This window comes from Balaenoptera borealis (genome assembly GCF_965194805.1).
Source record: "Balaenoptera borealis genome assembly, chromosome: 16".
Lineage (NCBI taxonomy): Eukaryota > Metazoa > Chordata > Mammalia > Artiodactyla > Balaenopteridae > Balaenoptera > Balaenoptera borealis.
Window position 1 is genome coordinate 8,857,023 of NC_138872.1, and position 27,580 is coordinate 8,884,602.

The 27,580-nt window shown below is 43.0% G+C and overlaps 1 protein-coding gene across 3 annotated transcripts in view; it reads right to left on the bottom strand.

Moving 5' to 3' along the window:
• TSHZ2 (teashirt zinc finger homeobox 2) overlaps positions 1 to 27,580 on the bottom strand; it is a 447,673-nt gene that overhangs the window by 53,310 nt on the left and 366,783 nt on the right. Inside the window, exon 3 of one of the 3 annotated variants that reach the window (XM_082362704.1) lies at positions 9,760 to 12,318. The exons of the other annotated variants lie outside the window; for them this stretch is intronic. Coding sequence (XP_082218830.1) covers positions 12,317 to 12,318 — 2 coding nt within the window. The 3' untranslated portion in view covers positions 9,760 to 12,316. Of the gene's footprint in view, positions 1 to 9,759; positions 12,319 to 27,580 lie in introns of those variants that run through there. 3 annotated transcript variants of the gene reach the window in all.

Here is a 27,580-nt window from a genome sequence, read left to right on the forward strand (position 1 = left end):
GTCGGAAAAGAAGCAACTGCAGAAAAGTTCATGCGACATCAGTTCCCCGTCGCACCATCATGAGAACAGCCCACCGCTCGGTTGAAACAGACATCAGCTGGCCTGGATGACTTACATAGTGAAAGATGCGTTGGGAAGCAGCTTACCTTTGGGTTACATCAGGCAGTCAGATTCCACTTGGATCAAAGCGTCCTATCTCGATATTAAAGGTAATGATAGATCGAACTTTAAACAAGGCCAGCTCTTTTAAAATAATAATAATAATAATTAATTAATTAATTTTTGGCTGCATTGGGTCTTCGTTGTTGCGTGCGGGCTTTCTCTAGTTGCAGTGAGCGGGGGCTACTCTTCGTTGCAGTGCGCGGGCTTCTCATTGTGGTGGCTTTTCTTGTTACGGAGCATGGGCTCTAGGTGCGCGGGCTTCAGTAGTTGTGGCACACAGGCTCAGTAGTTGTGGCTCACGGGCTCTAGAGCGCAGGCTCAGTAGTTGTGGTGCAAGGGCTTAGTTGCTCCGCGGCATGTGGAATCTTCCCAGCCCAAGGCTTGAACCCGTGGCCCCTGCATTGGCAGGCGGATTCCTAACCACTGAGCCACCAGGGAAGCCCCAAGACCAGCTCCTAATTGCAAAATGCTGAAGACAGAATAGGGGCCTAACGGTTTGCCCCTTTTCCCCCCAAAACTGTCAGGAAATGGCCTCAACTCATTTGGCGATCGATGGAAATAGTGCGGAGTGGAGGCTGTGAGCTGTGTGTCAGGAAGTCACTTAGACGTATCGCTCACAGCAATCTCCCGTGTTGTCCATCCCACTAAGCTTCGAGAAATGGTTAATTATTCATTTTGCTAGTAAGTAATGGCTTTATCTTATCATAAGCATGAACAACATTGGAGACCGGCTTGAGAACGGTGCAAAGATGCTCTGTCTTTTGTACATTCCTTGATTTCTTCTCTCTGCTAATGCGGTTTGAGTGTCTGCTGGGCGCTGGGCTCTGGGCTGAGTGCTGGAGATCGCAGGGTGAGCAAGCAGCCCTTCCCCCCAGAGAGCTCAGGCTCCAGGCTTGGAGGGCTGAAGGGGACGCATTTCTGCGGAAGGACGTGCATTCCAGACAGCGGCAACGTGGAGGCAGAGGAAGGACCCCGGCTCGGCTTTCTCCTCAGGAAGATGCTGACACCTTGCACCGCTGAGATTGATGCAAGAACCCAGAGAACCTCGTGTTTGTCAACAATCCCTCATATCAGCGTGGCAACCTAAGGCCCACGGGCCAAATCCACGCTGCTGCTTGTTTCTGTAAGGCCTGAAAGCTGAGAATCGTTTTCCCCTTTTTAATTGGTAAAAAAAAAAAAAATCAAAATTGTAATAATATATTGTGACACGCGAGAATTACGTGAAATTCAAATCTTAGTTTCTAGAGATCAAGTGGTGTTGGAACACGGCTGTGCCCAGTCTCATTGCATGTGGCTGCTTTTGTGCTGTGGAATGATTCAGCTCTGCATTTTCAGCCCAAAGCGGCCATGAACAATCTGCCGAGAAATGGGTGTGGTTGTGTTCCCAGCACAACTTCTCTGCTGGTTTTCATAGTTAGCCAACCCTGCCTAAACCAGAGTCCATAGGTTCACGGCAAGGATTCAGCTACTTTCTCATCTCTGACTGATTATCATGTCGAGAGAGAGGGAACATAGGAAACCACGGGCAGGAAGAAGCTCCACGGACAGGAAATTCCACATCCTGGGCTTAGTAAGAAGGGAGCCTGTAGGGGTGTGCCACTCCATAACCAATTTGCAAGGGGACAATTGCATTCACCAGAATTGCCCTCAGTGAAGGCACTGAGTGTTCTAAGGAGAAATACTTTATTGAGCCCCTTGGGATATGAGGGGGGGAATGAGGTCTCCTGAGAGCTAAAAGGGTTACTGGTCACCTTTCCAGAGAAGGCCTTGTTTCGCTGAGTGTGTTGGAGTGTTTGTGGGAGAAATTGGGGCTGAGCTGAATTGCTTCACTTAGCAGAAAGAAAGCAGGACTGGGCATTGGCGGGGACAAAAGGAATCAAGGAGAAAGCTGTGGGCCCCATGCAGAGAGGGGAGAAAAGAAATCTCTGAGTTTTCAGAGAAATGTGTGAGAGGCTTTATCAGGTGTTGCCAGGGCAGGGTGAGGTCACCCCACTTCTGTGTTCCCCTTGTGAAATTCACTGCCATCTCCGTTACTCATTCGTTGGTGCTTTGGTGAGGGAGGGTGCTTTCGAGGGAAACTGACGTGGTGCCCTGTCCTGCTCGGGGTTGGCATCAAGTGAAACTAGAGGTCACGTGTTAGGCTTAGGGAAATGTGGGGACATGGCTGACATTTGGTTCACACCTTGACGGCACCTCATTCAGGTCCGAGCAGACACCATGCCCTCTGCGGGGCCTTCCCCGGGCACCTATTCTTAAGTTGCTTCCTTTCCCTCATTCTTCATCCTTCCCAATCCCTATGCCCTGTTTTAGCTTTCTTTAAGATACCTATCATCACCTGACATACTCTTATATAATTAGTTGTTTTTGTGTTGGATGTCTCTTCTCCCTTATTTAGGGTCCATGAGAGAGAGCAGGGATGTCGTCCGTTTTGTTCACTTTGGCATCTCCAGGGCTTAGAACCAATGCCCAGCACGTATTAGATAGAATACATTTGTTCAGCAAATGGTCAGGAGATGCAGGGGTTCCTACTCACTGCCACAAGCCTGCGGAGTAGCTCCTGTTGGTCCACCTGCCAAATCGGGGGCTGTATCTTTGTACTGGCCCCTCCTTAATTCAAACCTGAGCCATTTCTCACCTGGAAGACACCAGCGGTCTCCTAAATGTCCACCTGCGTCCACTCCTGCCCCCTCCAAATCTGGGCTCTACGCCACAGACCATCCTTTTCAAAATGTAATTCGGATAATGTCACTTCCTGGCTTGAAACCCTCTCATTGCTTCCTGTCACTCTGAGAACAAAATCCATACTACTTCCCATGGCTACCTAGGTAACTGAACTTGCCTAAATGGTTCTATCTTTATACCACCATCTTTGTATTCTTGCTCCCTGTGCTTTAGCCACACCCCTACCCACTGTGTCCTTGCGAAACATCATGCTTTCTTCCCTTTAGGACCTTGACACTTGGAGGTTCTGTGCCTCCCGAGTCTCCCTTGACTGCCTCCTTCACATCACTGGGGCCCCAGCTCAAAGAGCAGGCACCTCAGAGACGCGTTCACTGACAATCCGTCTAAAATCATCCGCCCCACTGACAATCCGTCTAAAATCATCCGCCCCAAAGACCATCACTTTTTATCACATCACCTTGTTCTGTTATCTCTTCCTTTTGGCTCCCATCACTAGATGTAATTCTCTTATTCATTCTGTTGTTTACTAGCTTACAGTCTGTTTTCCTTCCCTAGGGTGTTGGCACCTGGATAGCAGTGACCTTGACCATCTTATTAATTGCCAATACCTAGAAGAGCACATAGCACACCATAGATGCTCAATAAGTACTTTTCAAAGGAATGATTGAATTGATCTGACAACAAAGGAGTTGCTTTTCTAATCATCTTTCAGTGCCCAGTGCCTCAAATAATATGTGTTAGTCCCTGGTAGTTCTGCCCACGTAATTCTTACAGATCCTTATAGATCATATGCCTGTAAATTAGGTGCATGTTCTTAGCTATTCCTTGAAGTCACAACGAGGTTCAAAAATTAAGTGTGATGTAACTTTAAGTTTTCAGTTCGATGTTTGGAAGGGTTTGGAAGACCAGAAGTGGCCAGATAATCACCTCTGGGTCCATACTCTTTCTAGAGTTATTATAGTTGTTATGTCTTTTAAACAAGGACTTAACAAGGTATATCCCTTTTCCGGTCCTGTCATGAATTATCAGCTTCCTAAAGTGAAATCAAAGTCAATAGCCGTTTTGCAGGTAGAGTGATTGCAGACTCCAACCCTTGGTTGAATTAGCATGTAAAGGGAAGTCTTGGACTTGGGTAATTATAGGATATTTCCTTAATAAACCTTATCTGATCCTTTTCCACTAATAATTGTATGTAATTATATTTACGTGTGAGAACATTGCATATTAATGGAGACTAGGGCCCTGAGGATTTAAAGAACTTATGAGGCATTTGACTGGATACAACCAAACATTACACGTCATCCAAAGCACAGGGGGAGAAAGGAATTTGTCAGAAAGGAACCAGATAATAGGAGAAACCCAACACATTCATTAATTGATAATATTTTTATTAGCTTGTTACTTCCAAGTGTCTTTTAGTACTTGTACTTGAATTTAAATGTCTGAAAAGGAATGGGTATTCAGGAAAAGAAAAGTAATTACACCCTGTAATTCTGATTTAATTACAAGGAAATAGATGTAACATGATGTGATAAAAGTTATGATGGGCTCCTTAAGTGATATATGTCATCAACATGTTAATTGGCATGAAATCTGAACTCAGAGCCAGAGAAATCTTAGGTGAATATGAGGTCAGCTCCATTACAGGCAGCCTTATAATAAAAATTCCATATACGCATTTTAAGTTTTATTCTACCATGTACTTTTCCACGTTTATATTCAACACAGTGAAATTCCAGTCCTGCACTTTAAAAAAAGGAAGAAAAAAAGGCTATCCCCAAGTCACTGGGGTGATTAGCTTAAATTTGTCACTGAGAAGACACAGAGTCAAGGCCAGATTAAATGGGAGAAAGTGTTTTTTTTTCTGAGCTCAAAGACCAAGTCATGTTCTAAAAATCCAGTTCTCTCAGCATTTTAGCATAAAGATGAGATGAAATGAATAAAGATTTTGATTATTAAAAGACAACCTTTTCTTCCAAGACTCATCCCATGACCTGTTTATTTTATTTAATGATAATTTTTTGGCTCATGGCTGTGGTTAGTAATCAAATGTGAAAAGAATACATCTACTCAGCAGAAGGAAATAGCCAAATTAGACCTGGGTAACTGTTCTAAGAGGGAGTAGAATGCCACAAGGAACCTCAGAGCCTCAGACCTTCAGCTAGAAATATTTGACTCATGCCTCAATGAGAAGCTACTGTAGCAACTTTGCTATTGATTTGCTTCAGTATTAAAAGTACCATTGCATATTCTAATTCTACAGCTCTCGGAGATGGAAAAGTTTCTGTGGGAGCAGCGACATTGATGCCCCCTTTACATGATACTCTCACCCCATGCACACCCAGACTGGCATCTCTGCCAGCGTGGACATCTGTGAACATGAAATTGTACCTTGCATGGTTGCTTCTCAGAGAGTTCCTCTCTGTTCCTCATCTCTTGGTGGACATTTATCCTAGTTTAATTCAAATGATTTTAAAAGAGAATGGATTCCAGAGCCTCTACGTTTGGTAATCATCTAAACATAAAGGAAAGAGGGATTCAGGGATTCAGGTAGAGGGGAGGACCCTCAGGCAGAGCGGATATTAGCAATGGATTTGATATTTCTCAGGTTTGGAGATGAAGAACAGTGTCGTGGGTAGAAGAACAGGATACAGATTCTGTTGAGTTGGACATGCCCCTGCATGATTCACCCTTGTGACTCACTCACTTCCTCTACTCCACTTGGGGCAGAAGGGCTTTCTTGATGGTTTCTTAATAACCCTAACTCATTCCTGCCCCAGGGCCTTTGCACCTGACAACCCCCCTCTCTGAAATGTGTTTCTGCCACTTCCCTTATTCATCAGGTCTCGGCTCAAATATCAGTTCAAATATCCTCTGGCAGCCTTCGCCGGTTGCCCCGTAAATCAGCAACCCCTCCCACGTCTTTTACTTTCTAGTTCCTTCTTCTGCCTTGATTTTCTTCATATATTGTGGCAGATGTATATTTATTTGTAGCCCGTCTCTCCCCTCTAGAACACAGGCTCCCTGAGGGCAGGCACCCGATCTGTCTTGCTCACTGCTGGATTCCCAGACTGAGAGCAGCATCAGGCACATAGAGGGAAACATGCACCCATCACATGAAGGATGTAGGGGTATATCCTGGTGCCCCATTCACCAGCTGCATGTTCTTGGGCTGGTCACTTAATTCGTAGGTGCCTCAATAGTCTCGTCGGTAAAATGGGAATAAGAGTTTTAAGAATTAAATGACTGAATGCACGGAGCCCTCTTAGCGTAGTGCCTGGCATGGGATAAGTAAGTGCTCAGTACGTGTTGGCTTAAAAATGGGGGGTTTTCTTTAGCAAATCAAGACAAAATAGGCTGAGAATTGAATTCCTGAGTCTGTATGCGGGTGACAGCTGAGGTGGGTGATGGGGGTCAGGAAAGCATCCTTCCTGCTCGGGTCTGCTGTGTGCTGGAGTTCCCAGTACATCTGTAGAGAATACATCTGTATACTGGGGAGGGATTGACATACACTCCTTAGTGTGTACAGAGCACCTCCCCTTCACTGTGCCCAGCTGAGAGTTCAGTTAAGGTCAGGGCAGCCTTCTATCGGGGAAGCAGCTGAGGGCAAGGCAGGACAGAGCATGATTATAAGAGAGTGGACCCAGGAATCAAACAGGTGTTGGCTTCAAAATCCCAGTTCCCACTGCTTCCTGGCTTTGTGATCTTGGGTGAGTAACTTCACCTCATGGGCCTCAGTTTTCTCATCTGCAAAATGGGACTAAAAAAGCATATTTTTCCCCATAGGGCTGTGGTAAGGATCAATTGAGATAATGTAAGCAGAGTCCCCAGCGAGGACCGTGATGCAGAGAAAGTTTCAACACGCGTTGTCCATCGTGCTTCAAGTTATGCTGTGTCTCTGTGTGGAAACCACAGAAGGAATTCAACAAGCACTTGGTCTCAGAGGCTTAGCTACGATTCATTGAGCCCGAAAGGCCGCAGACATGAAAAAGCCCTAAGTCGATGCTAAAGGTAAAAAGGGAATAAATGTCAGCTGCCGCGTGCTGAGTGCTGTACAGCGTGTGGCCCGCCTGTGCCCGGCCACCACAGTCTCCTCGTCACACACCCAACGGCCACCCAGGGAGGCAGACCTCGCCCACGGCTTGAATCGAGCTTTTCCTAAACCACCGATTTAAGAAACTCTTCACCCGACAATCAAAACACAGACTCACTTCCTGGGAGCCTCTGACAGTCAGGCCAAGTTGACCAAACACCAGCCCTCTTCAGACATTGGCCGCGGCCAGCTCAGCAGTCACTGGGCAGTGCCAACTGTTTGCCAGGTCTCCTCTGGCACAGGCGTGGGATTCTGCACCTGCGGAGTATGGCAAGGTGCAGGGGCCATGCTGATACGCCAGCATCTCCCGCCAGGACCCCCTGGTTCATTTCTGTCTCCGAGGGTCTGTAACACTCTCCTTTCCATGAGGAATGTCTTCTGAGACTCCACTCCACCAAGCCCTTCTGTAAGTTTCTGATTCAGAAGCCACCTTGGAGGAGAACTGGGGTGTCTCTCTCCATCTCCCCGGTGCCCCCGGATGAGCACCCCCTGCTCCTCACCTGTTATCACAAAGACAAGAAGGGCCATTCATAATTTAAGCCCGCCCTTTCTTTCCTGCACGCCACCAACAAGAGCCGGATGCTGGCGGAAAAACTGAACTCTTTCTCCCGGGATACACTGAAGATCAAGCAGAATCTCATTAAAGCTCACTTCAAAGATTCGTCCTTTATTTCCATACAAACAAGTTTAAATTATCGTGCGTGAATCCACTGTTAGCAGGAACTCTGTTCCATTATGCATGATTCCTCAGTGCTCGGATCATGAATAATGGGCAGTGCTCCATTGGCGATTGCCAGTAATATGCTAAACTTTGGGAGTGGTCACGTTATTAGGTTAAAGTTTCGTCGTTTGCATATTTATTTTATTTCTTACTCAAGTTATCATGCTCTGGTTCATCAGAGTAGATATTGCAATCTTGTTGTAATTAAGCACAGCATGTTGTAGCTATGATTTCTTTATTGTTATTACTATTATTTCATATTTATTAAGCATTTACCGTGTGCAGAGGATAGTGCAAAGGATATTATCCTTGCATACATAGTATTATTTCATCTTCACCAGAAGCCCATGAGATAGGTTTGATTCTTATTCTCATTTTCCAGGTGAAAACACTGATAATTAGGGAGGGATCTAAATTGTCCACGGATAAGACTCATAATAATTGGTAGTGCTGATTCAAATCAATTTGCCTGACTTCAGATACTCCTAACTGTAATATATATATAATAATTATTATTTTTTAACCATGCTATTACTTTCTGAAGAGGTTCCCCAGATAATTTTTCATTTGGGAAGTAGATAGTTTCATACCCATTGTACGGATGAGAAAACTCATGCCCAGGAGGCTGATTGAATCCTGTGAGTGAGACACCCTTGTCTGAGCCCTCGTTTGCCACCATTTGTTATGAGACAACCAGTCTTCCTGGATACGATGAGGTAGTTATGCTCTGGCTTCTGTGGTTTTTAGGGTCTGGGGGGCAGGGGTTTTCTCAATATTCTCTCCCGATCACCGTCTCTGGAGGCTTTTTAGACAATACACATGCTGATTCTTCCTCTTACCCATTGTGTGACCTTGGGCAAGTAACCTGACTTCCTCCACTTCAGTTTGTTCATCTGTACAGTGGATCTAAGTACCTGCATCTCTTAGGGTCATTGTCAGGAATAAACGAGGTAGGATAAACTAGGTAGTAGCTGGCATGCAGGAAACACTGTATACATGTGAGCTAATCTTTTTGTTTTTTCCCTTTAAGATCCTTCACACTGATTAACTTGTGTCTGATGAACCCAAAGTCATCTAGCGTGTTAGTGGAACATTCCCATTTTTAAAAGCCCCCTCTTCTTTTAACATCCTGTAGCTTGACCAACGAAGTCATCATTTATTTCCGTATTCCTTTCTATTCTCACAGCCCAGGACAGTGTTTAGCTGACGGCACGTCCACCTGGTCACGCTCATGACTTAATGACTGATGTTAAGATGGTCCGAAGAAGTTGGTTACAGGTATTGTCTCTCAGCCCAATCTTAGATTATTGAAAAACCGTTGGAAGGGAAATTTGAATTGGTCACAGATTTTATTTTTAACCTCTTGAGTTAGCCAATGTCAAATCCAGCCCCATTGTCAAGACAGGAAATGCTGGGGTCCTCTGGAAAATGTCTTAATAATTTCTGCATTATTTATTCATTTGGCTAGCTCAACTGGGAATGAGTTTTCCATTTGGAAACGTGTCACAGAATGCCCCAGACAGGAAATAAACTTAAGAAGCCTGAGTTTAAGGACTGATACAGGCTCTTTTAATACACTCAACCCTTTCCTGCACAGAATCTTTGCTCCTGCTGGCGCTGAATTCTGGACCTGCTTCTCCTTTGCACACTCATCACCTCTCATTCCACAGGTCCAGATTCTATCAATTCTTCAAGATTCATCTAAAAGTCATGTTTTTCTTATTCCAGAAACTGCTTCTCCAATACCGTATATTTATATTGTGCTTTACACTTTTTGAAGTGCTTTGGCAGATATTATTTCATTAACCTGGTTGAATGATTTCTGTGTGTATTCTTTACATGAATTCACCTTCTGTTACATAGGACTGAACTCTCCTTCCCACAGTAGGATTTAAAGCTTCTCTGCCTTCCCTGTGTGCTAAAGGGAACTTTGCTCTACCAGCAGGATCCGGGTCTTGGTCTTGTTTTTTAAATCTGGGAAATGGGTGAGGGGAATATTAAAAGGAGCCAATGTTATCTTGATTCATTTACAATTAAAAAGCAGAGAAGTTAGGGAATTCCCTGGTGGTCTTGTGGTTAAGACTTGGCGCTTTCACTGCTCTGGGCCAGGGTTCGATCCCTGGTCAGGGAATTAAAATCCCACAAGCTTCATGGCAGAAAAAAAAAAAAAAAAAGCATCAATGAATGTGCTAAAAAAAAAAAAACAGAAAAAGCAGAAAAGTTACATGTGGAAAGGCAACTGGAAGGTGAGGGAAGTGGCAAAGAGAAACAGAACCACAGGAGGCTGGGCTTCGAAGGGGTTTTGAAGCACTTTTTGGGTGAGTTGCTAGGGACAAGTTGGTATTTCATGCAAAGTGGAGCTTTGGAAGAAGTGGATGAATAAAAAGAATCAAAAAGCAGTTTGTAATGAATGGATGTTCGCACCCTTTTGGCACATCGGGAGAGGCTGCAGTAAGGATTAATATTGTTCTACAAACTTCTTTATATGATGAATGGGCACTTCTCCTGAGTATAGTACCCATGTCAAGACGGGCCTGACCTTAATGAGCTGATGCTTGCACTAGAATTTATGTATGTATTCACCCCAGTCCCTCAACACACACATGCTCTAGGAAGCTTCCTGAACGCAGAGTTTGGGTCCCATTTTCATTCATGTTACCCATGAGGCCCTGCTCCTGATTGGTTTCTTTAGTGAAAAGTGCTGATTTGTCCATATCTTAGAGACAAATACTTCCTGATGAGTGCACGGTCCTGACTGCCTTATGGGATTGTCTGGATTTTCAGCTCAAGCCATTTGTGATAGACCCACAGTACACAATGGACAGGGCTTGCTGGGCTCAGAAGTTGTAGGTTTGCATTTTGGGTTTGCCCTGAATAACTATGCAACCTGGGCAAGTTACTTAACCTCTTTGCACCTCATTTTCCTTATCAAAAAACTTCGTTTCCTCTAGATAAAGAAATGTGGTTCACATTTTCTCAATTGATGGAATCATAGAACATAAGGATCAGAAGAGATCTGAAGAAATTAGCTGGTCCTGAGATGGCAAATAATTTTTGTTAGCTGTAAGCTTTAATCAGTGGTAGTGTTTAGAGCAGTCATTTTCAACTGGGGTGATTTTCCTCTCCCGACAATGCCTGGAGACATTTCTGGCTGTTACAACAGGAATGGGGGCAGGGTATGCTACGAGCACCTAGGTGGTAGAGACCAGGGGTGCTGTTAAACATCCCACAGTGCATGGGCCAACCTTCTACAACAAAGAATTACCTACCCAAATGCCAATAGTGACAATTTGTTCTGAAGGATTCAAAGTCTGTGTCTTCCTTGAAACTCAGGGGGAAAGAATACCGTGATTGCATATATATGTGTTAGCATACAGTATTTGTTTTTCTCTTTCTGACTTACTTCACTCTGTATGACAGACTCTAGGTCCATCTACCTCACTACAAATAACTCAATTTCGTTTCTTTTTATGGCTAATATTCCATTGTATATATGTGCCACATCTTTTTTATCCATTCATCTGTTGATGGATGCTTAGGTTGCTTCCATGTCTTGCCTATTGTAAATAGAGCTGCAATGAACATTGTGGTACATGACTCTTTGAATTATGGTTTTCTCAGGGTATATGCCCAGTAGTGGGATTGCTGGGTCGTATCGTAGTTCTATTTTTAGTTTTTAAAGGAAGAACCTAAGGGCAGGACAGGAATAAAGATGCAGACATAGAGAATGGACTTGAGGACATGGGGTGAGGGAAGGGTAAACTGGGACGAAGTGACAGAGGGCATGGACTTATATATATTACAAAATGTAAAATAGATAGCTAGGGGGAAGCAGCCGCATAGCACAGGGAGATCAGCTCGGTGCTTTGTGACCACCTAGAGGGGTGGGATAGGGAGGGTGGGAGGGAGACGCAAGAGGGAGGAGATATGGGGATGTGTGTATGTGTATAGCTGATTCACTTTGTTATAAAGCAGAAAATAACACACCATTGTAAAGCAATTATACTTCAATAAAGATGTTAAAAAAAAATACTGTGATTGATTAGTGATGTCTGCCTTGGGTACAACAGGTGAAGTTAGGGAGTATGTATGTTTGTCTCATGATACAAGGCCAAAAACCTATTTTATAGAGAAGGTTAACACCCAGGTAGCTTTTTAAGGCACATGGTAAGCAAGTGGGAGAGCTCAGGCTGTAATTGACAGCTTTTTGACTTAAACTGCATCCCTCTCAAGAGCAGAAACTGGATCAGTCTAGTTCACTAGCACATCTCCAGAACCTAGAACAGTGCCTGCACATGGTAGACATTCAGCAAATATTTGTTGAATTAACGAATTGAGTTTTTGGCAAAGATAGCTGTAACTCTACCAACTCTAAGCCAGTTTTCTCAATTTATATAAAACCCATTTTCAGTTTTAATAGTTCATGTGAAAAGGTAAAACTAATATGAATATGAAGGACAGCCAGTTTCCCCTTAAACCTCAGAGGCCACATTCCTTGTTGAGGGAACATCAACCTCGTAAAACACAGGACAACTTGTGAGCCAGGGCTAGCATCTGGGAAGAGTCCTGGATGTTCGGTGACTTGTTGTTGTTGTTTTTTTTCTGCTGATTTTCTGACTGACCTGAAGAAGAGCAGTCTCTCAGCACCTCAGGTTTACCTCTTATAAAAGAAAACAAATGTGAATTATGGGAGCAGTTGGAATTTTTAAAAGATTTAAAGTGCTTTTAAAACTTTTAAATTTAAAATAATTATAGATTCACAGTAAGTTGCAAAAATAGAGTTCCATATACTCATACCCCAGTTGCCCCCAGTGGTGCCATCAATTTTATAGCTGTAGTACTGTATCAAAGCCAGGATACTGAAATTGGTACATACTGTGAAGTAGGCTACAGACCTTAGTTTTGACAATTTTTAGATTTGTGTGTGTGTAGTTGTGTGCAATTTTATCCCTTGTGTAGATCTGTGTAACCATCACTACAATCAAATACAAAACTGCTTAGAACAAAGAATAATGATATTAACAGCTACCATTTGTTGGGTATGTACTATGTTACAAGCACTCTGCTGGGCATTTTATATATATAACATTATTTAGTTTCACAACAATCTGGCAAGTTAGAAGCTACATGTGTTTTACAAAGAAGTAAAATGAGGCTCAGAGAACTGAAGTAACCCTGTAAAGGTCACCTGCCCAAGGCAGTGAAATAGCAAAGCTAAATCTGTTGGATGCCTACACTTGCCCTCTTTTAATAACTCCATGCTGGGATTCATTTTAAGAAAAATCACCCTGTAATCTCACCATTCAGAGATAACCATAGTTAACAATTTGGTATATTTCCTTCTAGTCTTTTTCTATGAATATGCAGATTTAAACTTAATTGGAATGAAACTCTAGGCACAGTTTCTATCTCACTTTTTCTCGACTTCACATCGTATACATCATTAAGACTCTTCAGAATGATCATTTTCAAAGACTGCCCCAAATTCCATTGTTCCATAATGGAACAAGATTTCTCTGAGGCCCTATTGTTGACCAATAAAATGGCTCCCAAATTTTTATTATTTTAAGTATGGCTATAGTGAACATTTTTGTACAAAAACTTGTATGTGAAAATCCAAAGATATTCTTAGGACTGGATCCTGAAATGTGAAATTATTGAGTCAAAACATAAGAAAATTTGTATGATTCTTAATAGGATTGCTTAAATATTTGTAAGGCAATGTCTTTAAAATATGATACTAGCTACTCTCCATCAGGGGCTGGTGAATTATAGCCTCCGGGACAAATCCAGTCCTGCTGCCTGATTTGTAAATAAAGTTTTATTGGAACACAGCATATTTATTGGAAACAAATATGCTCGTTTGTTTACGTATCATCTGTGACTGCTTTCATACTGTGTCAGAGCTGAGTCGTTGCAAAAGAAACCATATGGCTAGCAAACTAAAAATATTTACTATTTGGCCCTTTATGGAAAATTTTGCTGGCCTCTGCTCTAGATAAAAGCTATGGATAAGAACTAACAGTGGTAAATTTGGTCAGAACAGTTATACCAAGCAAGCATAGCCTCATAGCGTGGGCACATGTGGGAGAAGAGGCTGGAATAATGTCCAGTGAAGCCTGTGGATACAGGTCTCAGAGTTGTTGCTCTCTTGTGCCCGGTGAAAAGCACACAGTTGGTATTTAATAAGTGCCTGTTGTTTGCTGCTGAGCATGGGGTTGATAATGTATATGGCGACACCCCCATCCTCCCTTCTCTGGGCTTTGCCTGACTCTTGGAATCTGTCCTTGGTGGATAACTTCCTTTTCACACCCCTGGCGTACAGAGAAAAGCAGCTCTATGATTTAAATTCTCCAAGATCAAGGATGTAAAATGAAGGCTGCCCCTGGCCTCACAAGACATCCACATAAATCTCACGGCTTCCAAATGTGACTGTGTCACTCTGGGATTAATACCAAGTAATCCAGTGCCAACATCAAGACAGTGAAAATAAGCATTTACTCTCCCGGAAAATCATTTTATACTGATTACAAGTTGTAGCCTGTCACTAGGATGTGAATTGAAAATGTGCACATTTGCAAGGTTAATATTTCTCTCTAAAGTCACTCTCTCCCCTGCCTACCCCCTCACCCAGCTCAAAAGGAAACAGGAATTCCAAGTAAATATTTATCCGGAGACATCCTTATTCCAAGGTACAAAGTTTAAACCAGCTTTTCATTTACCTCCAAGACTCCAGCAATGGTCTAGCAGCAAGTGGTCCAGAGCAGCCTTTCACAGCCTTAGCACTATGACATTTCAGACCAGATCATTCTTTGTCATGGGGGCCTGTCCTGTGCATCATTGGATATTTAGTAACATCCCTGATCTCTACCCCTGGTGCCAATACCAACTCTCTCCCTTGTGACAACTAAAGTATCTCTGGACATTGTCCAACGTCCCCTGGGGGTCAACTCACCCTAGTTGAAAACCACAGATCTAGAGATCTTGAAACAAGCAAGTAGCCAACCCAGTAATGTCCAAACAGCAGAGCATGGCCATCTGTCTACCTTTCTAGCTCCATTTCTCACTACTTTGCCTTCAGCCTTTCAACCCAAAGCCTGCATGCTCTGTCACCTCCTGCCATTTGCTTGTCCTGGCGACTCTGCCTGGAATTCTCTCTCCTAATTTATCCATTATGGAAAGCCACCTCCTCAGTGAAGTCTTCCATGACTACCCCTCCTCTAGGCCTAATGTGGGGTTAGACACAGTTTCCTCTGGGCTCTCATGACCCTTTCGACAGGCAGTGGAGACAATATCATGTAGGAGTTGGTCTCTAAGGTAGGGTTTCAAGCAGAAACTGCACAGAACAAAATTACCCTTGGGAAATCCCCTAAATCCGCCTTAAGTATAGAGTTTTGTAGAGTCAACTCTGTTTAGTCATGTTTTATGCCTGCTAATGTTTAAGAAGTATTGAGTTACACTGAAGGAAGGAATACTAGGGAAATCTATATGCGGATGTCTGGACCTACAAACATTTGTACTTTTAGAAAATCTCTGATCACAAATGGGGAACAATATGTCTCTGCTTGCCTGCAGGGTTTACTTCATTTTAACACTGAACCTCTGTAATTTTAATATCAGTGAATAATTTGCCATTGGAAGAATTAGACTAGACAACATTTGTGAAAGTACCTAAACATAGAACCTGGAACGTAGTTAGGTGCACAGTGAGGTTTTCTGAGTTTAAATTTAAATCTAACTGTTCTTTTTTTTTTCTTCCAGTTTTATTGAGATATAACTGACACACAGCACTGTATAAGTCTAAGGTGGACAGCATCATGATTTGACTTACGTACACCATGAAATGATGACCACAGTAAGTTTAGTGAACACCTATTATCTCATATAAGTACAAAAGAAAAGAAAAGAAAAAAAATTTTTTCCTACACTGTTCTTTGAAAGTTCTAGAGAAGAGCTTGGCCTCTTGCTTTGTGTATTTCTAAACTGGCATGTTCTTTTGTGACCACAATTGTCGAGCTCTTGACCCATTCTTTCTCATGACCCTCTAAGTGCCTGTTTGTTTGTTTGTGTGTTTTGGTGGGCATTTCCCATTGCACTATGAGTTACTTGAGGACAGGGGCCCTGCCTCATTTATTTTGTCTCCTGAAAGCCTGCCACAGAGCAAATGTCCAATAATTTGCGTGTCAAATGAAGGCATAAAAAATGTGAATTTTAATTAACATCTCCTGCATCTTACTTCCAATTTCAAAATTCTTCCCCTACTGAATAGAAACATTGTAAGATGTTATAGGTTATGGGATCTGTGTAGTGTATTAAAAGCATATAACTTATTCTTCAACACATAGGACATGCCCAACAAGTATTTGTTGTGTTATTGAGTCTTTACAACATTCTAAAAGTAGGGGAAAGATGGCAACTGTGGAACTGCTCAAGGGATTGGTATGAAGGGAGTTTTCTCAGTCGGTTTGGTAGAGATGGGTAAATCTGACCATACTCTTAATTTTATCTTTTAATGTACCCTTAGCTTTTCACTACCACTTTTGCCAAATCCACCAGCATGTAGGAAAATTGCAATAATGATGTTTCAAACAAGAGGGGAGCCAAGAGTCAGGTTGGTCTTTTCCCAAATGGAGAATTGAGAACAAGATGTCTGGACATCCTCCAACTCTGATTTGATTTACCCCCCAATGACTTTTGCCTATAGTGCAAAATGACCATGGCATTTTCTATGACCACTGTTCTGTCCTAACAGGTACCTGAATCTGTACTTTAAAGATGTCCAAGGAAGAAAGTCCAAAACTAGAAACCATTTCTGAAGAATATCCCCACACAGAATCAAGGGGAAAAAAACCAGATCTTAACATGATCCTGAAGCCAGGATCCAGGTGGTCAGCTGAGACCACAGACAGGAGCAAACTTCCTGGGTCGTTTCTTCCAGTAAGGCACTGCTCTTAGACAACCAGTTTCTGCATTTCATACGGTGGATGCGCGGGGCTTTTGTAACGGAAAGTGAGACCCCGTGGAGCTAGATATGCTTGAAATTAGCATCGGGACCTTAATGAAAATTCAAGCGAAAGTGATCGCTCCTCACTTCTAAAGCCTCTATGTAGAGGCAAGTGTATGAAGTCAGAAGCCAAGAAGAAGGAAGTGACAGCCATCTTTCCAGACCTCTGAAATCCGGATGACATCAGAAAGGGTTATTTAATTCCAAGGTACACCAGTGGGCTATTCACACAGAAGGAGGAAAAAAAGAATTTATATCCCTTTCATATATAAAAGGAAACAGATGTGATTTTCTCTACAAAAGAGCATTTCATTAAAAAAAAAAAAAGGCGAGGCGAGGCAGAGTTAACATAACCATTATTCTCCATCTCAGGAAAAGCAAATCCTGTTTGCCTGTCATTATAGAAGGTAGCAAAATCCTTTCATCCAGTGATTAGTTGTAAACATTCTGCCGCCTTCTGGGAGCAGGCCTCTGTTTCCCATCTTACTCCGAAGCCATTTTCTTAGACTAATGTTTTATACACACAGCTCAGATACAATGCAAACTCCCGGTACCCCAAAGGCAACGGGGCATTCGTTTATACTAAATCAGAAGTGTCACCCTTGGCAACCTGCAGCAGTGAAACATTTATTCAGTCTTGCATTCCTGGCACTTAGAATTATTTCTTTCATGCCTGATAGCCAAATTACAATATGGCAGGTTTCCCTGGAGCTATAGGATCATTAGTGCCAGCTCACAACATACTTTCAACTGATATGGCATTTCATGTACAGCTGCCAATCAAAAAATGGGATATGCAAATGAGGATGGGAGCCTTGGTGTACAATTCCTGTACCGTGAGCCCCTCACAGATTTCCTTAATGACTAGCAGTCATTCCGCTGAGTGGAAGAAGTGGAAAGAACACAGAGGAAAATTCCCCCAGGAAGCTGGTTGCAAGAGCCAGAAGTTTTTACATTTGATTTCCATATTTATTCTCTTTCTCCCCCCACCCCCCCCCCCCCCGTGTGTTTCTAAACAGTAGGCCTGAAAATGCTGGAGCAAGCCTTGTTACATAAATACAGAGCTTTGTCATTGCAATTGAGTCTCAGGCCACGCTAAGACACGAGCTGTGGGTTCCTTTCAAATACCTGCCGGTGGGTCCAGCCTCCTCCTATGCTGAAAAGGCAGGCTCATGTAGGGGCTGGTGAGTGCTGAGGATGAAATATTCTCTGAAAGATCAGGGTGAGGCTGACGCTATGGGGTGGGGCGACACTGTTTTGTCCAGTGTGATGTGGTCCCTGATTTCCTCCCCTGCTTGTCTGGACCACTCTCCTGTTTTGCTCCCTAGATTCTAGCCTCTGGAGCTTTCTTTTTAGAATCTCAAAAAAGTTCCGAGCTCCTTCCTGCCTTAGGCAGGGCCTGGGCTTTGTCCCTCCTAGTTATCCTTAGCACCTGGCCCAGCGGCTGAGGAAGAGGTAAATGAAATCGATGGAATGAATGAAAGAAGCTCCCCGTGGACGAGTTATTGCCTAGCTCTGTTTGGGGACCCTGGATTAGAGCTCAGGGTCCACTGGTGACCTTAAAAACGCCTCTGTGGTGACAGGGAGATAAGTAAAATATTAAGGATGAATTGTGAGAAAGGCTTGTCAGTCCCAGGAATGGAGAATGTGTGCCCATCCTCCTCTCACTGTAAGCATGGGCTGTCCTTTACCAGGCTATGGCCGCGATCTGCTTTTCCACACAGAGGAGCACGGGACTGGTCCTTGGGAGTATATCATGATCATACATTAATTAGCCTTTTTCTTCTTGTGAGGGCGAACATATCTACTTAGCCAGGGTGTGTGTGCAATACTAACTCCTGAGTTTTCCTCTATTTTTTATTTTTGAGAAGCTGAACCATCAGAAGGCAGTCAAGTGACATTCCAAAGCGATAAAAATCCCTTTCCAGAAAGGGTTATCTCCTTTCTGCCTCCTGTTTCCACATTATTCCTATGGCACATGGAATACTTTTCCTGGAGTGATTCCTTTATTTTTCAATATGAGCAAATATAATGCCATTTAACTGCAATTTTAGAAGTAACCTCTGTTTAAGGCTAAAAACTTGATTTGGGGTTGCTGAGTAATACAGATACCACATGGCCCATTACTGCATTATCTGTTTTCTGGTCAGGGAGTATTTTTACTTACAAACAGGTGAAACAGGCATCACAATCATTTTGTATTGTTGAACATAGGCCCAGAGAGGTCAGGCTCCTTTGCTGAAGTCACACAGCTGGGAAGCGGTAAGGTTGGGATTAGTTGTCAGGACTGGTGATGGCAAATGCAACACACAGTTCACAGCTACTGCTCTGGCAGGATTGCGGGAGTGTCACAAGAGTGAGGCCATAAAGAAAGAAGATATGGACTGTGTGACACCCTCTCCACCAAAGAATAAAATTGTTAAAGATGTTGTATTCTAATCTTACTTTGATTTAGATAAATATGGCCGCATGTGGCTAGAAGTGGATGGCTTTATTCACGAAGCCACTTGGGGGCTGCACTTTTGCTTTCCTTCTTTCTGGGATTTCTAGCCCCAGTCAAATCTCTCGCCTGCAGTAATGAATGTCTTCCCCTCTGCCCCTTTCGTCCCTTCCTGCTATTTGTCTGTAAGCAAGAACCGACTCACAGCTCCCAACTGTGAGCTCCTGGCATAAATTTCCCTGTATTTCTGGAAGAAATCCCTCCATCTCACGGCTCCTCAGGGAATCTGGTTGACTCTCACACCTCCTCTTGGTCAAGGTCACAGGAGCCTTCCCAGGGGCGTCACTCTGACTGGCTCAGGTTTCCCATACAGCAAAAGGGTGAAACGCAGAGTCTCAGGTGGAATTCCCATGTCATCCTGAGGATTGTTCTGGGAACGCTTCAAATTGCAAATATCAGATCTGGCTTCTTCCGGAAGCCTAAGCTTTTTAGATACCTCCTGAAATTATATTAAGGGAACAGCCAATCATTTATCATGGTAAACTTCCAGAACTGAAATAACTAGCAAGCTTAAATAAATGAGGTATTTAGGAGGAAATGGGAATAGTGCATGTTTTTTGTAAGAAACAGTCAGGCAGTTATAAAAATAAAAGTCATATAGATTCATCCGCCCCCACTGAACTTCTAGGGTAGATGCCAGGATTAGGGCTGTGTGATTAAGGCTGTATTCAGGCTGATTGCAAACCGTAAGTAAAACGATGCCTAATATTTGTGTAGTCTTTTTGGTATACAAAGCATTTTCATAGATAGTCTTTCAAAAGCCCTGTAAAGTAGGGATTAGCATCCCATTTTACAGATAAGGAAACTGAGGCTGAGGAAGCAGCAGGGACTTGCCCAAGGTCATTAGGACGAGGAGGTGGAGAAGTAGTGTCTTGAACTCAAACTGTAGAACCTTGTCCTTCCCCTCATGCCAGGTTTTCTCTCTGGCCCTGAGAGTTTGGGGCTCGGAGGTCACATATGTAGTTACTGTGAATCTTGTGTGACTCTATGGTTCGAGTCTCTGCAGGGCCGACAGAACTGCAGACTCAGAGGAGCCACACAGTCCTGGGAAAGGGCATCAGGGCTGAAGGAGAGCACCTTGAGTATCATCATCCTCACCTTCCATTTCTGGTCTCGTCTGACCACCCCTCACAGCTGTCTGCGTTCCCTCAGGCCCCTCGTGCTCACCCACACCTGAGCACCTGTGCTGTGCTGGCTCAGGTGGTGGGATAACATTGGGATGATTCATTGATTTTTTTCTTCTTTTCTCCAGATCCTTTAACCCCTCTGATGCTTCCTCTTTGGTTGGGGGACAGTCACAGAGGAACTCAAGGGCGCCAAGGGCCTGGCATTAAACAGTCAATTTGATAAAATACTTTCTGAGCTGGTCTTTGTCCTCATCATCCCCAACCTCAGCATCAGAGGAGGTAGGAATTGTCAGGATTTGGTGAGAAAAAGGAGTATCTCAAGAAGCAGGAGAAAAAGATGGTGGGGTGGGTCTCGGAGAAGGGGCTCTGAAGTTTGACCTATTCCACCCTCACAGTGGGTTAGATCTAGGTAGGGAATGAAAGAGTCCCCCCCAGGTAAACACGAATATTCAAAAGGAGACTCGTTCCTTGCCGCACTGGGAAGGCCCTCGGAGCTCCGTCCACCACCAGGCTGTGAGCCAGCCCTGTCTTGATTTTCATGGTCTGAGAGCAGTTTTTGGAAACAGTCAACATTTCCCTTGTCCCCCAGAAGGATACAGAATTTATCTTTTTTTTTTTTTTTTTTTTTGGCTGCGCCGTGCAGCATGTGGAATCTTAGTTCCCCGACCAGGGATTGAACCTGTGCCCCGTGCAGCGGAAGCGCAGAGTCTTAACCACTGGACCGCCAGGGACGTCCCAGAAGAGTACAGAATTTAACTAAGAAGAAAGTGCTGGCTGACAAAGTGAATGCTCACAGGGGACCAGGAGATGGCACAGCAGATGGCTGTATGCATCTGGGATCGTGGACATCCCAGTGGAGGCCAGCGTGGAAGGAGTGATCTCTGCTATGGACCAATCAGGACTAGATAGAGACACCAGAGGTTATCGGGAGGGAATGAAAACTCAGGACAAGAACAACCCCCAATCCCTCCCATGAATCGACTCTACGTAAGTCCCTTAGCACTTGGAAGCAACAAGAGAAGGGCAAGCGGGAAACCCGTGAATTAACTGAGAAGACCCTGCGTTCACTAAGGTATGTTTTTCCCCTCCAGATGTAATGAGAGCTCAAAGAAAGAATTAAATCAATTTATAGGATAAACATGAAGCAGATTATACATTTCACACACTGGAGGTTGTGCTCTGTGAAAATTGTACCCGCCTTGTGCATTGGATTCTTTGTTTCTCCCACCGTGGAGAAAGCATACTGCATGGCAGTAAGCAGTCAATGAATATTCGTTAAAAGAAAGAAAGAGAGAAAGAAAGAAGGAAGGAAGGAAGGGGAAAAGAAAGAAAGGGGGATTCAGGATGCCAATACAAGTTGGATCATCACAGAAAATTAGAGATGACGGGCTTTTACTGGCAAGCAAATGCGTTCATTTTCTATGTTATGGGGCACTTGTCAAATACAGTTGACCTCTGTCAATCACAGATTTGACAGTTTACAGTTTTAGGTATTTAGGGACAACCTTGAATGTCCATGGCATGCTCCCATTTGTGATTTAGTTGCAGCTCATTTGTGAATTTGGCAGAAAGCAAACCAGGTTATATGGGAAAGAGCAAGCCACCAAGCCAGTGGCGAGCCTGGAGGATCAGCCAGGATATACGTCTCACGATGGCCATGCCTCTGTGGTTCTCCATTCATCCTCACATATGTAACTCTTCAAGCGCGAAAGCATTGTTCCTTTGCGAAAATGACTGCCCAGTGGAAGCCAGCTATTAAAGTGAGCAATGGGGGTAAAGAGAAAGTGAAAGGTCTAGAGAGTGATGATTCTAAGTCAGGAAATCAAAGATCCGTGGAGGGGACTTTGTGTGGTATTGGTATCCTTAAAGGGTTTACAACCTATCCTTTGAATAATCAAGGGTCTGCTATGTGCTGATTCTCTCTGAAGAAGAACGAAGAAGAGTTAGTATGTACAGTGGACCTACTTCAAGCTTGGTATTTTATACACATTGTCTGCATTCTCTGATTTAATCATCAATCAAGTGGGAATTATTATCCTCATTTTACAGATGATACAATCAAGGCTTAGTGAATAAATGAGTCACAGAAAATTTCATAGCTACTAATGCTGGATCCTGGGTTAGAACTATGAACACAAGAGTCTGCATAGGATGGGTTTGAAATATAATCTGAATTGATGAGACCAGCATAGTCATCATTATAGTATCTCTTTTATTATAAATATTTCCTAGTTATTTGAGATAGAGAGGATTTCCTAATAAAACTAACAATATAATAATAATCATAGTCATTATTATTAAAAAGACAGAAACGTGCACAACTGCCTCTCTTTTGAAGTTTCATGTAAATAATCCCTCTTAAATCTGCAAAAAAGAGGTTACCCGTGTGCCCAGTTAAATGTTAGCAATGAAGGTTATTTTTCAAGAATCTTCTAATCAAACCCATCGATTGGATAATTAACCTGGATTAATCTAAGCTTGAAAAGTGAATCTGTATACCCACCCTCTACATCTATTACTATTTTCATTAGATTTTATTAAATGAAGGATGTGGACTCTTCTTTTGCACTGTATGCTAGAAATAGTCACAGCTCTGTACAGATTAGGGCTTCACAACCCTCAACAATTTGGGAAACAACTTTCTTGAATTTTACCATGTTTGGGAAACAACTTTCTTGAATTTTACCATGTCTGAGAGCTATCCCTGTGTTCAATTATTTCCTTGAAATTCCTTTCAGAAAAATCAACATACTTTTAAGAAACTTCACCTCATTCTAAGGAATAATTCATAATAATACATATGGATGCAAGAGATGTATTTTTATTTAATTTTACAAAATAGTACATAATTGCTAAAGAAAATCCACCCCTACCACATATTACCTATTACCTAAAATCACCTCTATTGCAGATAGTAGTAAGGGTCCTACATTTTTGGAAAACACTGGTATGGAAGAATTTACCAAGTTTTAGATGACCCTTTCATAACACACCACCACACACACACACACACACACACACTTTATCAGCCTTCAAATTGGGCTTTCCTTGAAGTTGGTGACATTGATGTTGAAATGACCTGAATTACTTTCATTGGGTAAACAGACACAGATTATACTGTCTGTTTTGGGAACTGGTTTCTCAAAACTAGTTTTCGACAGGCCAAAAATTTTTACTACATATTCCCTTTCGGAGTCCCTTTTTCCACCATGGTTTGCTACATTTTTGACACCTCAGCAATTTTTCCACTTTGGCTTATGATCTTACATGTGGGAAATCTATGGCAAGATCATAAAACCTCTGGAAGGAAGAGGATTTTAATCACAGATGTCTTTGATAATTATTAACCAGCAAGCCCCTTGGAAGAAAACCATTTTTCCCCATAGACTCTTGGGGTTGTTTTGACTTTTTCCCCCTTGTGCCAAAGGTGTCCCTTAGAAACTTTCTCATTTGATTTAATTGCTGCTTAATTCCTAAAACATTGTTTCAATTCGACAGCCTGATTTATGGCACCATTGGGCTTCTCTTGGCAAAGACATCCCAAGAGACTGTCCACTCTTAACTGACTGATTTTAATCAAGCTCATCTCTCCCGCTCTGTGAACTTCTGACTGTGCTTAGAAGACTCTGAAATACTATATCCTTGAGTTTGTGTCAGATTACTTTCCATGACGCAAAATTAAGCTAATAACTTGAGTGACAACTTAATTAGTTTACTTGCTCATTCTGTGTTGTGAGGGCCTCTTATGTAGCAAGCACTGTGCTAGGTAAAAGAGATGAAAAAAGCAAAACAGACAAATAAGCAAAAAACTATCCCATGGTACCAATCTTCACCAGGTGGTTAGTCTGGTATTTGAGTAGGCAGGGTGGGACAGGGAACACTGAATCCAGTGTTTCTTAAGAAAGAATAATCTACTTTTTTCACAATTTTCCCATACTTTGATCATCTCTAATATTATTTTTCTTTAGTAATTTTATTTATATCAACTCACTAAAAAATGTAATCAGAGTCTATTTAGCTTGTCCTAAGCAGCACCAGTGAAGTAATAGCTTCCGTGGGGCAGTTAATATTTTTAAAATACATATTAAAATAAATTTTAAAATAAATAAATGGACAATTTAAATAAAAAGTATTCATTAATCCTACACCTCAAGTCTTTTCACTTATTACCAGAGGTGTACATTTTACATTTTGGAAAACGCTGAGTTAATTTTCAAAGGCATTAATTGAACTCTTGTCATGAGAGAAGGACTATATGGGGGTTTACCTTTGTTGTGAATGTTCGGAGTCTACACTAAAACAGGGAGAAAACCTGTTGGGACTTAAAAGTGCAAATACAGCCTGAATTTGAAGTGATATTTTTCTGGCTTCCAGGTTCAGGGAGATTTTGAGTGACTTTTTCCTTGGCTGATATTTTATCTTAGTTTTCTGCATTACGTCCTATTATTTTATTTTATTTATTATAATTTTTAGAATTTATTTATTTTATTTATTTTTGGCTGTGTTGGGTCTTTGTTGCTGCGCATGGGCTTTCTCTAGTTGTGGCGAGCGGGGGCTACTCTTCGTTGCGGTGCACTGGCTTCTCATTGCGGTGGCTTCTCTTGTTGCGGAGCACAGGCTCTAGGTGCACAGGCTTCAGTAGTTGTGGCACGTGGGCTCAGTAGTTGTGGCTTGCAGGCTCTAGAGCGCAAGCTCAGTAGTTGTGGTGCACAGGCTCAGTTGCTCCGCGGCATGTGGGATCTTCCCTGACCAGGGCTCGAACCCGTGTCCCCACACTGGCAGGCGGATTCTCAACCACTGCGCCACCAGGGAAGCCCTGTCCTATTATTTTAATCTTTTAAACAGAATCACCTTGTGAAAGCTGGACTTCCTCCCACCTTAGGATATTTTGTCTTCACATTTCCCTTAGGAGAAATAGAGAATGTATGTAATTGAGGCTGTCATCTAACCCAGAAGTGGGAAAACTATGGCCCATGGGATTTGACCAGCAGCTGGTTTTTGCAAATAAAGTTTTATTGGCACACTAGCGCACCCACTCCTTTATGTATCATCTGTGGCTGTAACAGCAGAGTTGAATAGTTGCAACGGAGGCTGTGAGGCCTGCAAAGCCTAAAATATTTACTATCTACCCCTTTCCAGAACAAGTTTGCTGACCTGTGATAATGAATAGATTGTGACAAATAAGGAAGAGCCCAGGATAATCTTGCTTCCAAGGTGCTGAGAGAGCTCTGATTTGTCTGGGAATGTTTAGGAGAATGAGAACAGTCAGGGAAGGAGAGGATGTAGGACTTCCCGAGATGCTAAGGTTCTGCAAGAAGATGGCAAAATCACTGCAGGAGACACTCAAGGCAAACAAATATCTTGAACTGGGGTTTCATTCACAGGTTTGTTCCTTCTTTATACCATCATGTGAGATGTTTTGCTGATGTGAAGAGAGTAAGAGTAATGTTCTTGAAAGGGATTATAAAATGTTGTACCATGAGAACCAGGCCCTGACTTACATAAGCCTTAGTCAAAATATGTACTTTTGAGCTAGACTTGTGATGACTCCTTGCCTTTTCCCATGGGGCCAAACATGTCTGGTTGTCAATCAAGTTCACCATGATTGTATGGGGCAGACTGAACTGTAGCATCTTTGGAAGAATAAAGATGGCCACAAATTTCTTTGCTATTCCTCCCATCAAAAAGAGTCTACTTCCACTGTTTTTGAATGTAGCCTAGGCCTGTGACTCACTTTGACCCGAATGCAACAGAGGTGACTTCCAAGCTAGGTCATAAAAAACTTTGCAACTTCCGTGGGTCTCATGGACAGTCAGTACTGTGTAAGAAGTCTGACCACCGTGACACACCTCCATGGTGTGAGGAAGCTAAACTAGCCATATGGGGAGGCTGGGAATGGAAGAGAGAGAGAGAGCAGAGGGAGGGAGGGAGAGAGAAAGAGACAGAGAGAGAGAGAGAGAGAGAGGGGCCCAGCTAGCACCCGGCTGCTCCAACCATCCTGGCTGAGATGCCAGACGTGAGTAGAGAAATCTACATCCATCTTGGATTTTCAACCCAGTACTGTAAAGCCTCCAAGTGACTCTAGTCCCAGCTGTCATCTGACTGCAATTGTATGAGAGACCCCAAATGAGAACCACTAGCTGCGTCAGATCAACTCCTAGAACTGTGAGAGAGAATAATGCATTATTTTGTTAAGCCACTAGGATTTGGGGACGTTTGTTACGCAGCATTAGATAAATGGAAGAGCATATCCTTGTTATCTTGAGGCCCTAAGGCATCAGAGAGGGTGGCAGGATCTGCTAGGAGTAACCAGCAGTAATTCCAACACTCAGTCCCAAATGAACACCACTCTTCCTATTGCTTACTATTAGGGTGACCCATTCATCTTGGTTTGCCAGGACTTTCTCAGTTTTAGCATTGAAAGTCCCACATCCTGGGGAACCCCTTGGTCTGGAGCAAACCACGAGACGGTTGGTCCCCCTGACTTACTACCCATTAGCCATGGAGACTTTCTTTCTCACCTTTATTTTTTATTTAAAAAAATTTTTTTTTGGCTGCACCACGTGGCTTGCAGGATCTTAGTTCCCCAACCAGGGATAGGACTCGTGCCCCCTGCAGTGGAAGTCCTAACCACTGGACTGCCAGGGAAGTCCCTCTTTCTCATCTTTAAACGCATCAAGTTCCTTCAAGGCCAGAGCCTTAGGCATGTTGGTACCCTTCTTCATTTGGTTGACTTCTCCCCTTCTTACTTCGATTTCCAGGGGTGTCGTCTCTAACTCCCAAGACCGTGTAATAAAGACTCTTACAACACGTTGTGCTTCTTAGTAACACGAAACTCGATTGCTGATCATTTATGTATTTATCTAATGAGTATCTTCTCTAATGAATACCGTACACAGTGAGGCTCAAGCCTGTGAGGACTGTTCTTGCTGCTGTTGTCGTGTCAGTATTTGGCCCAAGAGGCAGTGGATAAATGAAAGAGTTAATGAGCAAATGAAGGCAAGCGGGCAAAGCTGGTTCGTACCCAGAATCTCAGTTTATGTCTCAGATGGAGGGAAAAGGTGTAAAGATTCAGAACCTTTCAAATCCTTTTAGTAATAAGGAGATGGCCTGAATTGACCCAGGTCCCACGGCCAGGACAGAAAACATGATTTCAATGCACAAGAGTCTTTCTCAATCTTTCTAATGAGGGCAAAGGACAATCTACAATTGGCTAATGTCCTATCTGAAGGTCTTGATGCCATGGGAATGGAAAGACCCATAGGGAAAACCAGCAGTTCTGCAGCCCCAT